A 13639-nucleotide genomic window follows, 5' to 3' on the forward strand; every position below is an offset into this window, starting at 1 on the left:
TGGTCGTCGCCCGTCGCTCGTCACAGCCTCGCAACCTCGCAGTCATCCTCACCATTCGTCACCTCCAGGATATTTGGAATTCAAAGTTTGAAGTTCAAACTTGGCTTGAATGTAAGTGATAACTACCAATTTCTTTTATTTTACAGTTAAATTTCGTGATTTCGTCCCTTTACTTAATTATTCATGAATCAGAATCTGTTTGGAATTTCAAATAAATACGTGAATCAAAATAAGAAGAATAAACTACAATGTGGAGTTCTAATGACTTAGCCACACATGATAATAAACTTTGCATCAGTCGTCACCTCATCTCAACAGAGCACCAACAACTTACATTGATCACAAAACATATCATCTAATTCAAAGTCATGCTATATGGGCAAAACCTAGTTCACTGTGATACCAATAATTAATTACCAAATCATGTTTACAAAAACAGCACACACAAAAGGAAGGAAGGGAGGGAGGGCAATTTTGGTATTGTGTAAAATTTAAAGATTTAAGAGGCTGCTTCTGTTAGATGCAATGTAAAATGAGAAATTGCAGACTGTAAATGGCATGAAAGAATGTCATCAGGGATGGGTGAATCAAATATGGTACTGAAACACTCCAACTTATCCTCAAAGAATGTCACCAGGGCAATTTTGGTATTGAAATATTGTTTTCTATGTTTTCTAGATTTAAGACGTGAGTTTTTTGGTAAATGCAAAATACATGCATATACATTGATATCAAGTAATTTAAATGGTAGACTTTGGTTGTTATTATTTCTTTAAGTATTTGTTATTTTAACATCTTATTAGATTTGATTAAATTGTTAAACGGATACTTGATATCTCAAATATTATTGAGTAAAAAATCTCAATGTTCAAAGTTTAGCACGACATACTTATTTCATTACATTTATTTTTAGGTGCCATTAAAAAATTAAAAAAAAAATTTAAAAATTGGGTAATACCCTAATTACCCTTACCCGACCCATTATCCGAATTACCCAAACCCGAATTACCCGAATTTAATTTGGGTAGGGTAACGGGTAATTTTTTTTATATGAAAAACCCGAATTACCCGAAACCCGAAAAATTTACCCGATCAATACCCCTAATGGTTTCGGCCAGAAAGTTATTTCTTGATTAAGAGCTTAATCTTTACAGATCAAAGCTCTTAACCTCATATCTGGTTCTTCTTCAGGACTTAATGGATAAAGTTTACAACTTTATCCATTAAGACACCACCACAAAGCAAAATCTTGAACCCTAAGTCCAATAAGCTCTCTTAAAGGCTAAGTCTTTGTGCATGGGATCAAGAACTCCCAAACATTAACCTTTTTCTCACTTAAAAGAAGTCCATTGATTTCAAGAGTGTCATATTAAGCTCTAGAGTTCCTCAAACTCTAAGAGCATCCATGAAAGGGATCAAAACCATCCAAAAAGAGCATAAACTTGGATCTAAAAGAACAAAGGTCAAGGTGCAAGTTTTATACCTCAAAAGACATAGAAATATGAAGGAGATGATGGATCTAAGCTAGCTCCTTCCTTCTATGCACCAATATGGAGTCCCTTCTTCCTCAAGCTTCATAAAATCTAAAGAACAAGCTCTAAAACCAAGAAAACACGCTCATAATCATGAATAGAGGCTAGGATTTCGAGATGGGAAGATGGAGGATGAAGGGATGACCTAATCCAAGGATTAATGCCTTTAAATATAGAAGAAACCCTAAAATCTTGGGCTTGAGCTACAAAAGCGACCACGTCGTGGTCACCTTCTTGCCACGTCGTGGTGATCAACCAGGCACGCTCTTCATTTAACTGACGTGGCCATGCTGTGGCCAGCAACCCGCCACACTGTGGCATAAAGTTTTTCGCAAAAACGTTACCCTTGACATCCTTAAGTCTTTGACTGATCAAAAAGTTTTTCACCACACTTTGGCACCAATGTCAGCCCATAGATTATTGTTACTAGAATGCTAGCTGTCTATGTGACTCTTGCATGTAGTGTATGTGCTTGTATGTATGTCGGACGGGGCCCCGATGCCAATTGTCAGGCGGGGCCTGATGAGTGTGTTGGGCGGGGCCCATCGTATGTTACTGACAAGTCTGTACCAGATGGGGCCTGATGGAGGTCGGGTGGGGCCCGATGAATACCGGGCGAGGCCCGATGGATGCAGAGCGGGGCCCGATGTATGGATATATGTATTGTATGTGGTATTTTGGGGAACTCACTAAGCTTCGTGCTTATGGTTTATGTTTAAAATATTTTCAGGTACTTCTGGTTTCAAAAGGAAGGGTCGCTTTGATCGCACTACATCCCCTGGAGATTTATTCCGCATTGATTGTTTATGATTTTACTGTGATGTTTTTAGAATACTTTTATTATAATCGTCTTTTGGGATAATGAATGAATGATTTTGACTTATTTAAAATGAAATTTTTACTCGGAAATTTTGGGATGTTATATTTTGTTTGGATGTGGTATTGTTAGTATTGGTTGATCGTTGAGTGAATGTCGTAGGGTCGTACATAGTATAAATTAGATACCATTAGAAATTTGATATGACCTAATTGCATGGTTCTTGTTTGATTTATTGTTTTTTGGCAGGATCATTTGTTCGACTGTTTAAAACCTAACCTTAGAAATTACTCGAAGGTTTAATATTAAAAAAAAACACCTTTCATATATGATTCCTTTGTTAAAAACCTAAACTTTTTTATTATAAAAACCCTCATATTTTTTCAATTTTTTCGTTTTGGCCCTTATAGTAGATTTATTGTCAGTATTTGATAGATTTTTTTTCTAAAAAAGGTAACCTTTAAAAAAAAAACCTTACATGTGACAAACATTTTTCTTTTTGACCATTTCTTAGCTCATAATTCTCATGTTATTTTTTTTATATTGTTGCTTATGGTGTTCTTCGTGAGGAAGATGAATGTTTGATTGTAAATGTGTTTACTAAACGTGTCTGTTAATTTGGATGAAATCATATCACAAATGGTTTCATGTTTGCTAATTTGAAGACCGAAGGTTCTATGTCCACTAGTAAGTGTAGAGGGTGAAACATTTGCTAAATGAAGTTTTGCACATGCTAATTTGAAAATGAATGTATTGCAATAGTTAAGAGATTGCTAACTATGCTATTATTATATGGTTATTGATGGGAAAAAAAATTAAATCTCAAATGCATATATTGAGGTTGTTATTGATCTAATCTCAACAACTTCTCTCATTGTTTGGAAAACAATCTAATGGTTTCTTCGACTTTAATGTTGAACCCCACAAAGAACACTACAATAACGATAAGAACAAAAAGTATGAGAATTATGAATCAAAATAAACCAAAAAGTTGTTAAATATGGTGGTTTTTTTTAAAAGAAAAAGCTAGGTTTTTTCTTCAAATTTTTTATTATTGTCAATTACCGAAAAATCATGGATAAACTTATTATAAAAATAGAAAAAAAAAAGTTAAATTAATATGGGCGCTTTCTTGATTTTTTTTGTTAGTTTAAACACTAAAAAAGATCTTTTATAAGATTTAACAATTTTAGGGCCAGTTTGACGCAGTTGTTTTCTTAGGGTCCGAATATGATATTATCTAAATCTGGTTCCTATCAAGCAACCTTATTAAATTAGGGTTTTACACTTCGTCTTCTTCCTCATAGATTCTGGTTACTGATGGATGAAGTGATTCAAAAAGAGCGGCAACATCTGACTCTAGTCACTAGAAAACCATGTTTTAGTCTGCCAACAGCTTGTCCTTCGTGCTTGCCTGTCTACATCTATCTCAAATTCGCCAATGTTCCTTTCGATTTGTGTTACAATCTCACTTATCCTGATTCCGGTATGTAATTTCAATTCCAATCTATTATATGCACATCTCTGGATGATCATGTGGCCTTTATATGCTTGTAATGTGCTGATTTTATTGTTCTAATCGAATCAATGAAAAAAAATCATTGCGTTTTTAGGTCAAAACGGGTGCATTTCACTTTTTCAATCAACATAACATTCGTTTTCACTTCACAATTAATATATGGATTTCAAACTTCATAAGTGAATAATGAAATTGCTGCTACATATGGAACGATGCTGGTTGATGTTCAGTTGAGACGTGTTTTTGTTTCATTCAGATCAAATTCCTTATGTTGACTCCGATACATACGTTGCTTACAACAATGAGAAGGGTGGTGTAATTGAAAGTTTAAAAGAAGATAATATCGTCAATCTGGACTTAGAAGTCCAAAGCCTTCCCGAATGGGTATCCATAGTTGCAATGATTAATTCATGGCTTTTAGATGCAATCTTGTACGAGCTCTGGGTAGGTTCAGATGGAACTTCTGCAAACAAGATCTATTACTCTGATCTCCCATGGCCAATAGGAAAGCTGTTATATCTTAAACAAGTATACAATGTGAAACAGTTACTTGGAATTTCAAAAGACACAGCTGAAAGAAGGGAAGAAGAGGTAATGATTCTTTATCTAATCATTCCTTCCTTGTTTTGTGTTTATAATTATAACTAATACTCAATTTTGATGAATCTTTTTGTGACAGATATATAGGAGAGCTACCATTGCTTACCAAGCTTTATCAACCAAGTTAGGTGAAGAGTCATTTTTCTTTGATAACAGGCAAGTTTTGAGTTTTCACATCCTACTTTTTTATCCAAAATCTTTTCATTTTAACTTAATCACTGCAACAACAGCAAGTCTTTAATGTTTTTGCCTTGTTATGTAATGCAGGCCAACTAGTTTGGATGCTATTTTTCTTGGGCATGCACTTATTACACTTTATGCATTACCGGTTAGTATCAACCTTTAGTAGTTATATTTTATTATGTTCTTGTTTGTTTTTCTTATATCAACTATGCTTCATCAGTGTACAATTAATTTGGGACGGAGGTAGTAAATCTTATCATCTTTCATACCTCAAGAAAGTGTTGATTTTCAACTTATTTGGTGTTTATATATGATTGGGTTTTGTTTTTTCTCCTTTATTTTTGTTCTTCAATTATATAACTCTTTTACTGATGTACAAGTCCAAATCTAATGAATTTAGTTTCACTTAAAGTTGCCATTATTTAATAAATTCATGTTCACAACGCATTTTTTAGCTTCAAATTTTGTAATTTTATATCAATTATTTTTTACTTTTAGGAAACATCAATGCTTCGTGGCAAACTGTTGGAACAACCTAATCTTGTGTTATATGCTGACAAACATAAAGCTGAACTTTTGGATTCTGGATCATCTTCTTCAGATCCATCATCATCATCATCATCATCTATACCCAAACGAGGACCTTCAAATTGGAGTAAGTTTTTTTTTAAATATAATTTCATAATTAGTTAATACATTAAATATGATTAAAAAAGCCATCATTAACAAAATGATCCATTGTTTAATAAAGCAATATAGAAGCTGTAAAGACATGAGTCCTAATGGGTGATTTTTAATCCGTTTCGCCTGTTCTTTTTGCTAATTCTTTTAAGAGTAAATTACAAATTTGGTCCCTTTGTCTCACTCAAAATTGTAAGTTTGGTCCATCTTTTGAAAACTTCTTGAAGTTGTCTATTTTCTTGAGGATTTGGTCCCTGTGCTTTATGCTAGTTGGCAAGTTTGGTTCGATTCTATTTCTTTTTAAGTAAATTACATTTTGGTCCCTGAGCTTGACTGATTTTTACTATTTTGAATTTTGATCCCAAAAAATGTTCTCTTGCAATATTGATCCTTATTAAGGTTCTTGTATCATTTTTGGTCCCTGTTCAGGTAAAATCACTGTTTTTGGTCCCAAAAGTATAATCCTTCTACTTGAAACAAGGACATAAACCGTTTTAAAACTCCAAATAAGGAGTAAGGACCAAAATTTCAAGAGAAGACTGTTTAGGACCAAAAACATTACAAGAACCATAACTAAGGATCAAAATTGCAAGAGAAATTTCTTGAAATCTTCCCGAAGTCGTCCCTAAGTTTGTATTTCGTTGTGGATTTAGTTCCTTTGACAGTGAAATCAATTCTTAAAAGAAAGGGTAAATTACATTTCTGATCCCTGAGTATAGCTGAAAATTTCCAATTTTAGCCCTAAATAGTTCTCTTGCAGTTTGGTTCTTATTTGAAGTTTTATAACGTTTTTGGTTCTTGTTTCAAGTAAAAGTACCAACTTAAATGAGGATCCCTATTTAAAGTTTTTGTAACGCTTTTGGTCCCTGAGTATAGCTGATTTATGCAATTTTGGTTTAAAAATATAGTCCTACTTGAAGCAAGGACCAAAAACGTTATGAAAACTTCAAATAAGGACCAAAAGTGCAAGAGATAACTTTTTAGAACCAAATTTGAAAGAAAAAAAACAGCTATACTCAGGGCCAGGGATCAAAAATGTAATTTACTCTTTCTTTTAAGACTAGCATTTCATTCACAGAGGGATTAAGCCCACGATGAAATGCAAAATTAATACCGACTTCGGGAAGATTTTAAAAATTGGACCAAACTTGTAATTTTTAGTAAAGACAGGGACCAAATCCAACATTGGGAAGAATAATAAAAGATGGAGAAAACTTGCAATTTCGAGTATAACACAGGGGACCAAATTTGCAATCTACTTTTATTTTTTAATCTGTTTGATTTGTAGTAATACTAAAATGTGGACGTTTTTACCCCTAGGTTCGAAGCCGAAAAGTCAACCACCGAAGAGGGAGAGGACAGAGGAAGAGAAGAATTTCAGAAGAAAAGCAAAGTATTTCTTGGTGACTCAGCTGGTTGCTGTTTTAGTTTTTCTTAGTCTTCTTGGTGGATCTGATGATACCGAAGTGGATGCTGATGGGGATGATGACTTTGATTATGATAACTAAAACATAAATCACAAACCTTTTTTTCCTTTTTTCTTTTTTAAAAAAATCTGTCGTGTAGTTCATTTCATGTTATGTGGAAAATTTTGAAGACATGCACATATAATACACGACTTCATTGATGTGATTTGTTAGAAGTAGATGATGACATAAATCTGAAGCTGGATATGCATGCGTTTCTTGTGTTCCTCAACTTTTGTACCATGTTTTTTTTATTGTTGTTCTGTATGCTATAAGAAACAACAATTTCCAATGTGGCTAACAAAGTTTCTTGGTTTTTTTTTTGAGAAGGGTATTCATGTCTTTTATGTAGAATGAGATATAGAGAGCAGGTTTCTGTCTCATATTTTTTGGGTCAGATATCAGTTGAAGTCTTAATCGAAATGAGGATTCATAATGAATCTACCAAACAAAATATGCAACTTATTATATTTTATAGTTCTGGAATGGAAATTCTTTAATTCAGAACTTACTACTATTTTTTCATCCGTTTAATAATTTTGGAGTGCATTTTTTTTTTAATTACTATTCATCAACTACTTATTTATTATTCATCAACATTTATTTATCTTTTGTAGTATTGCTCTCTATCCCCCGTTTTAATTACATTTTAATCCTATCCTCAAAGAATAACTACATGCTTTTGGAAGATATTGGAAAATGACCTAATTTTTGGGCATTTGCCGATATAAATACCATTCCAAAATGACTTTCATTTACCACTTTCAAGAAAGAAAAAGCCAAATACCAACAATAGTCATCAATGGATAAGGGTAGAGGTGAACAAACCAGATTATTTCAGAAACCGGTTCGGTTCTAGTCAACGAAGTCAAAACCGGATTGGACCAAGAACCGGATCGGTTTCAACCCGGAAAATAGCTGAACCTATACGAACCGGATCATAAGCGGTTTGGGTGAAACCGGTAGATTGTACCAAATGTGGAACCGATCATGAGATTCTGGCAGCATTTCAAGGTCTTCACCATCTCTTTTGCTTGTATTTCAACATGATCCAAGTTAACACCAACATAACCTTCACCCGAAAGCAGACATGTCAAAGGAGGCCATTTTCATCTTTTTGTACATTTGATACTTCTAATAAGATGCTCCAAATTAAAAACAACCATTAATCCTTTTGTTGAGCTTAACAATATTAACCAACAGCTCCCTTCGTGTTGCTTATATCTCGGACTTTGAACATTATGACACCAAGTATACCAACTACATGGCTGGAAATTGATGTTATGTAAGTAACCATATAAATATAATCTCCAAACAAAACTCAATGTGTGCATTAGTTGTTGTATATGGTTTTGTAAGTAAGGATATTTTCTTCAAACAAAACTCACTGTGTGAGTATGATGTTTGATGCTAAATGTCTATTTCACATGAAATCATCACAGCTAGTTGTGTTTACTGGAAAACCGGTGTTAAAGGTAATATTGCCAAACCGGTTCAAATCGCCAGATTGGATAGGAACCGAACCGGTTTAGGAGCGGATCGGATTCGGATTCAAAACAGGTTTCGGATCATGAACCAGTTTTTTTGTGCACCTCTAGATATAAGGAAAGGTCGTATTGAGCTGTGAAGAAAACCTTATTAGGCTACAAAATGGGCCTTGAATGCTCCCCAGCTCCCCATATATTAGGCATAATTTTCTCATTTTATTCACTTTTACATTATTTTTGGATGAAAATTCTCTAAACAACTTCATAATAATTTCATTTCACACCATTTAAAGCTATTTTTGCTGTGTAGTATTCTTTGAAGACTTTTACCATAAAAACGTACTTTTTTTTTTTTTTGAATTCCCGCAGGTCAGAGCTAAGAACTTAAGAATTTAGCTAAATGCTAATCAGACTTTTACCATAAAAACATTCAATTTTTATTATTTTTTATTTTTGTAGGTCAAAAAGTACAACATAAAACAATTTTTTTTGTTGTGGAAAAGGTCTTTGAAGATTTTTGCATTTGCTTTTCCATAGTCCTGCAAAAATAAATTGATTTTTTTCTTAAAAACGACGCCTTTGGGTGATTTCACAGACAGACATTTACAAAATTGATTACTTGGAAACCTTATAATTTTTGCTTAAAATAATAAGTTTAAGATTTTCAAAGTTGATACCATTGAACATTTAAAAAGTACAAAACAAACCCTAAATTTCATATATCTATAAAATTCATAACGAAAGATTAAAAGTAAATAAAATTGTGCATAATTACTTGCTATTTATATCGTTCAAACTTGAAAGATTCTAGTATTGTTGTTGCATGTAAAGATCGTAAGCAATAAAGGAAAGATCATATAGAACAAGGCTTATTCTGTAGTTGCTTTCTCTTTCGGATCAACCACATCTGCTTGAAAAACATGCTCAGAAAAACTACCACTTTTTCCCGCCAACTCAGCTTTCAGAAGCAACTGCAATGGCAGCAGCAACAGCAGCCTCTTAAAGAGCGACTATTGATCATCTTAAAGCAATGTGTTTCAACCAAAACAGTTCAACAAATTCACACCCAAATGCTCATACACTCTGTAGACAAACTCAATTTCCTACTTGCCAAGATTATTGATCTAAAAGATTTCGATTACTCCTACCATTTATTCACATCAATGCACGAACCAAATGACTATGCTTTCAATGTCATGATTCGTGGCCTAGCAACGTCCTGGAAGAAGTTTGATCTTACTTTAGAACTCTATTATAAGATGAAGGGTTTAGGCATAAAGCCCAATAATTTCACGTACCCGTTTTTCTTTATCGCGTGTTCAAATCTATTGGCGCTTGAACACGGTAGATTAGGTCATTGTATGGCGTTGAGAAGTGGCTTAATGGTGGATTGTCACGTGAGGCATTCATTGATCACCATGTATTCCATGTGCAGTGCGTTGAGTTGTGCACGGAAGGTGTTTGATGAAATTCATGAGAGAGATCTGGTGTCATGGAACTCAATGATCTCTGGGTATTCACAGATGGGTTGTCCAACGGGTGCTTTGGAATTGTTTGAGAAAATGAAAGGTGAAGGATTTGAGCCGAATGAAATGACTTTAGTTAGTGTTCTTGGGGCTTGTGGGGATTTGGGAAATTTGAGTTTGGGGAGGCTTATTGAGGATTATGTTGTGGATAATAAAATGAAGGTGAATTCTTTTATTGGTTCATCTTTAATTGGTATGTATGCAAAGTGTGGGGATTTGGTGTCATCAAGGAGGGTTTTTGATAAAATGACAAAGAAAGATTTAGTGACCTGGAACTCCATGATTACAGGGTAAGTGTTTTTCATTTATGCTTCTTCAATTAAGAAACAAAAAACGTTAATCTCACTTTTTTAATCTTTACATGACAGGTATGCGCAAAGTGGATTATCACATGAAGCAATTTCAATCTTCAACATCATGAAAGAAGAAGGCGTAAAAGCAAATAATATCACATTAAGTGGAATTCTATCCGCATGTGCATCGCTTGGTGCTCTTGATATTGGTAAATCAATAGATGAATATGCATCAAAAAATGGTCTACAACAAGACATATATGTAGCCACTGCTTTAATTGACATGTATGCTAAATGTGGGAGTGTAGACCATGCATTTCAAGTTTTTGAAAACATGCCTTTCAAGAACATTGTCACATGGAACGCCATGATTTCTGCTTTTGCTTTCAATGGAAGGGCAAAAGAGGCAATATTGTTATTTAACAGAATGTCGGTTTTCCCTGATGATGTAACATTTGTGGGAGTTTTATCTGCATGTGTTCATGGTGGAATGGTGAAAGAAGGGCGTAAATTCTTTGACTTGATGACATCATCTTATAAATTGGTTCCTAAAATCGAGCATTATTCTTGCATGGTGGATCTTTTATCAAGGGCAGGTTTGGTAAATGAAGCATGGGATTTTATACAAAAAATGCCTGAAAAACCGGATGAAATTACATTAGGTGCATTGCTTGGAGCGTGTCAGAAAGTTGGAAATTTAGATGTTAGTGAAAAGGTGATGAAGGTTTTATTAGAGATTGAGCCTAAAAATTCTTGGAATTATGTGATTTCATCAAAAATATATGCAAATTCAAATAGGTGGGATGATTCGGCTAAAATGAGATTACTTATGAGAGAAAAGGGTGTCACCAAAGTTCCTGGTTCTAGTTGGATTGAAGTTCATGGTCAAATTCAAGAGTTTCGTGTTGGTGATGATTTACATATTGATTCAGAAGAAATTTATAAATTGCTTGAATTTTTATATATTGAGATGAAGTTAAAAGGTTATGTGGTGAATACCAATGTTGTGAAAGGCAAGAACAAGAAGTTGTCTTGCTCATGAAGGGTAATTTTCTCTACTTAATAGATTCTATATATATATATATATATATATATATATATATATATATATATATATATATATATATATATATATATTTATACACACATGCAAGGAATAGCTACCTACTTTTACTGATTTGTTTATTATAGCATCCTACTTTCATTTCTTTTTATTACAACATTGTATTTTGAAAATCTACTCAATTAAAGCTATTTCATCAAAATAGAAAGGAGTCGACTGCTGTAACTGGATAGACTTTTTCAAAGTATAATGTGCTAATAAGAAAATATTGTTAGTATAATAAGAGGGTAAATTATTTAAATTAGAATGTCTTAATATGTATTTTTTTGAAAGTAAGATGATGTAATAGAAATAAATGAAAGTACTTTGTTGTTTCTTGCATTTAGCCTATTATGCATACTCTTTGCTAGATCATTTTTCCTATAAAAGCCAAGCATTTTTGTTCCTTTTCTTAGGTTCAAAATTATGTAGGTTATGATAGTAGGATTAAAATGCGAGAAATAGCAACATAGTTTCATTTATTTGTTTATTATAGCATCGTACTTCCATTTCTTATTACAATATTGTACATTAAGTTATTTTATTAAAACATTGTACTTTGAAAAAATCTACCTAATAAAAGCATTGTCCTTCCAATATGACATTATACATTGAAAAGTCTATCCAAATATAGCATACAAAATTGTTTGTATTTGGATAAACATTGCTATAATTGGATAGATTTTCAAAGTACAATGTTATAATAGAAAGAAATGAAAGTAGGATGCTATAATAAGCAAATCAACAAAAGTATATTGCTATTTTTGGCTTTCAACCTATAATTTTATACTAAAGTTTTTTTAAAAAAAATATTGTAGTTACTAAAGTATATTGCTATTTCTTGCTTCTACCCGAGATTCTTCCGTTCCTGATTGAATTGTTTTGATTTGATTTTCTTGTGCTTAGGGTTGAAGAAACTTTACATTATGAAAGTTCAATGAAAGATCCCGAAGAGAGCAATGAGTTAAATCTTGCTTCCAATGCATCCTCAAGCATGACAAGCTTTCTCGAGCTTTTTTTATTTATAATGAGGATGAGGAGAGGGCATTTGCGTCTTTTGCATGCATGAGAGATCGAGAGTGAATATTTGTCCCATCGTGTTCCACCTTAAATCTTACAGTAGTCTCATTCTGTGTCCGGTGCTCGCCAAACGCAGTACAGTCTGTCATGTCATATCATGCAGGGCATCTTAGAGCCCATGAAGATCACCAAATCTTTTACATATTAAACTCATTTGTTTGATATTTATTTGAGTTATGAGTTCAACTTATAGTTCTTTAATGTTTGCCAACTCTTTTTCATTCCCTAGTCTTTTTCTTTTTTCAAATCTAGAATCAGATGTTTGCTTTGGGAATGAATTTCCAGCCTCTGTATAATGTTGCAGTTTATGAAACTAGTTTGAGTGTTCTATACACGCAAGGAGTCACACTCTTGATTATTGTTGGTGCAGTGTTATTGCTTTATCACTAATGGTATCTAGGTAAAATGTCCGAACCCGATTAATCTGACTCGCCTCGAACTCGAATAAGACAAATAGGGTCGGGTTTAATAGGGTCAAAAATGTAATTTGGGTTAACCCGAAGTATACATAGGGTCGGGTTTTAGGTAGATTTCATTACTCTTTTCGATTTCGGATTAACCTAACGTTTAAGCCCCATGTATATGCCTTATCAATTTGTACTCCCTTCTCTATGTTTCCTTCAAGCATATCCGAAAGCGGTGATTTTTTTTTCTCATCTTTGCAATTCGCAAACACAAACTCATGCATATGTAATTGTACACCAACTACAAGTCAATTAATTAAAGCAATGCAAAAAAAGCATTTGATGTTATTACTCTTACTGTAAGGCTACATATATGATTGCACACCAACTTAATTTTATAATTTTATCTATTATTGCTCTGACAATGGAAATGTAATTACTTCAAGTAATTTCAAGAAAAAAAGTATAACATTTATTGCATGAAATGCAAGTTATTTTATTGGTTTTATTTTGTGTTTAATAGTTATGGTTTTATGTATATAAAGTACGATATGGTGTATGTGAACGTGATTATATGAATGTGACCACGTATAATTTTTAACACTTACATTTTAAGTTTCTATACATGTTAGTTATTTATACAAGTGGCACAACATTAATTCATTTCATATTTTAACCCGACTAACCCATACCATAATACAGTTAGGGTCCAAAAGATATTAAAAAAAAAAACCCAACTAACAAACCCGTTTAACTTGAAACTCGATCAGGTTGACCAGATTAACAGCCCTATATTAGTATCCAAAGGTTGTCGATTTCATCAATCTATGTGGTCTTTAATTACATTATCCTTCCATCTACGATGGTGTTAAATTTCCAAAACTAGGACTAAAGATGTAGATTCGCGTATACCGCATGGACCAAAAACTGTAATTTACTGTATCTTCTA

At 33.2% G+C, this 13639-nt stretch overlaps 2 protein-coding genes across 2 annotated transcripts; both read left to right on the plus strand.

Annotated features, from left to right (window-relative positions):
* Positions 1 to 3569: 3569 nt before the first annotated feature.
* LOC145109503 (metaxin-like protein) lies at positions 3570 to 7030 on the plus strand. The gene is made up of 6 exons (XM_079046675.1): positions 3570 to 3835; positions 4125 to 4459; positions 4548 to 4624; positions 4736 to 4796; positions 5150 to 5306; positions 6653 to 7030. The coding sequence occupies exons 1-6, from the start codon at positions 3670 to 3672 to the stop codon at positions 6838 to 6840; spliced, it is 984 nt and encodes a 327-aa protein (XP_078902801.1). The 5' UTR covers positions 3570 to 3669; the 3' UTR covers positions 6841 to 7030.
* Positions 7031 to 9072: 2042 nt separating this feature from the next.
* LOC145109504 (Pentatricopeptide repeat (PPR-like) superfamily protein) lies at positions 9073 to 12582 on the plus strand. Its single transcript, XM_079046676.1, has 3 exons — positions 9073 to 10101; positions 10180 to 11149; positions 12113 to 12582. Exons 1-2 carry the CDS (start codon positions 9206 to 9208, stop codon positions 11144 to 11146), a joined length of 1863 nt encoding a protein of 620 aa, XP_078902802.1. The 5' UTR covers positions 9073 to 9205; the 3' UTR covers positions 11147 to 11149; positions 12113 to 12582.
* The last annotated feature ends 1057 nt before the right edge of the window (positions 12583 to 13639 follow it).

This window comes from Lactuca virosa, chromosome 4 (genome assembly GCF_052849685.1).
Source record: "Lactuca virosa cultivar CGN04683 chromosome 4, Lactuca_virosa_CGN04683_v6, whole genome shotgun sequence".
In the NCBI taxonomy this organism is placed as follows: domain Eukaryota; kingdom Viridiplantae; phylum Streptophyta; class Magnoliopsida; order Asterales; family Asteraceae; genus Lactuca; species Lactuca virosa.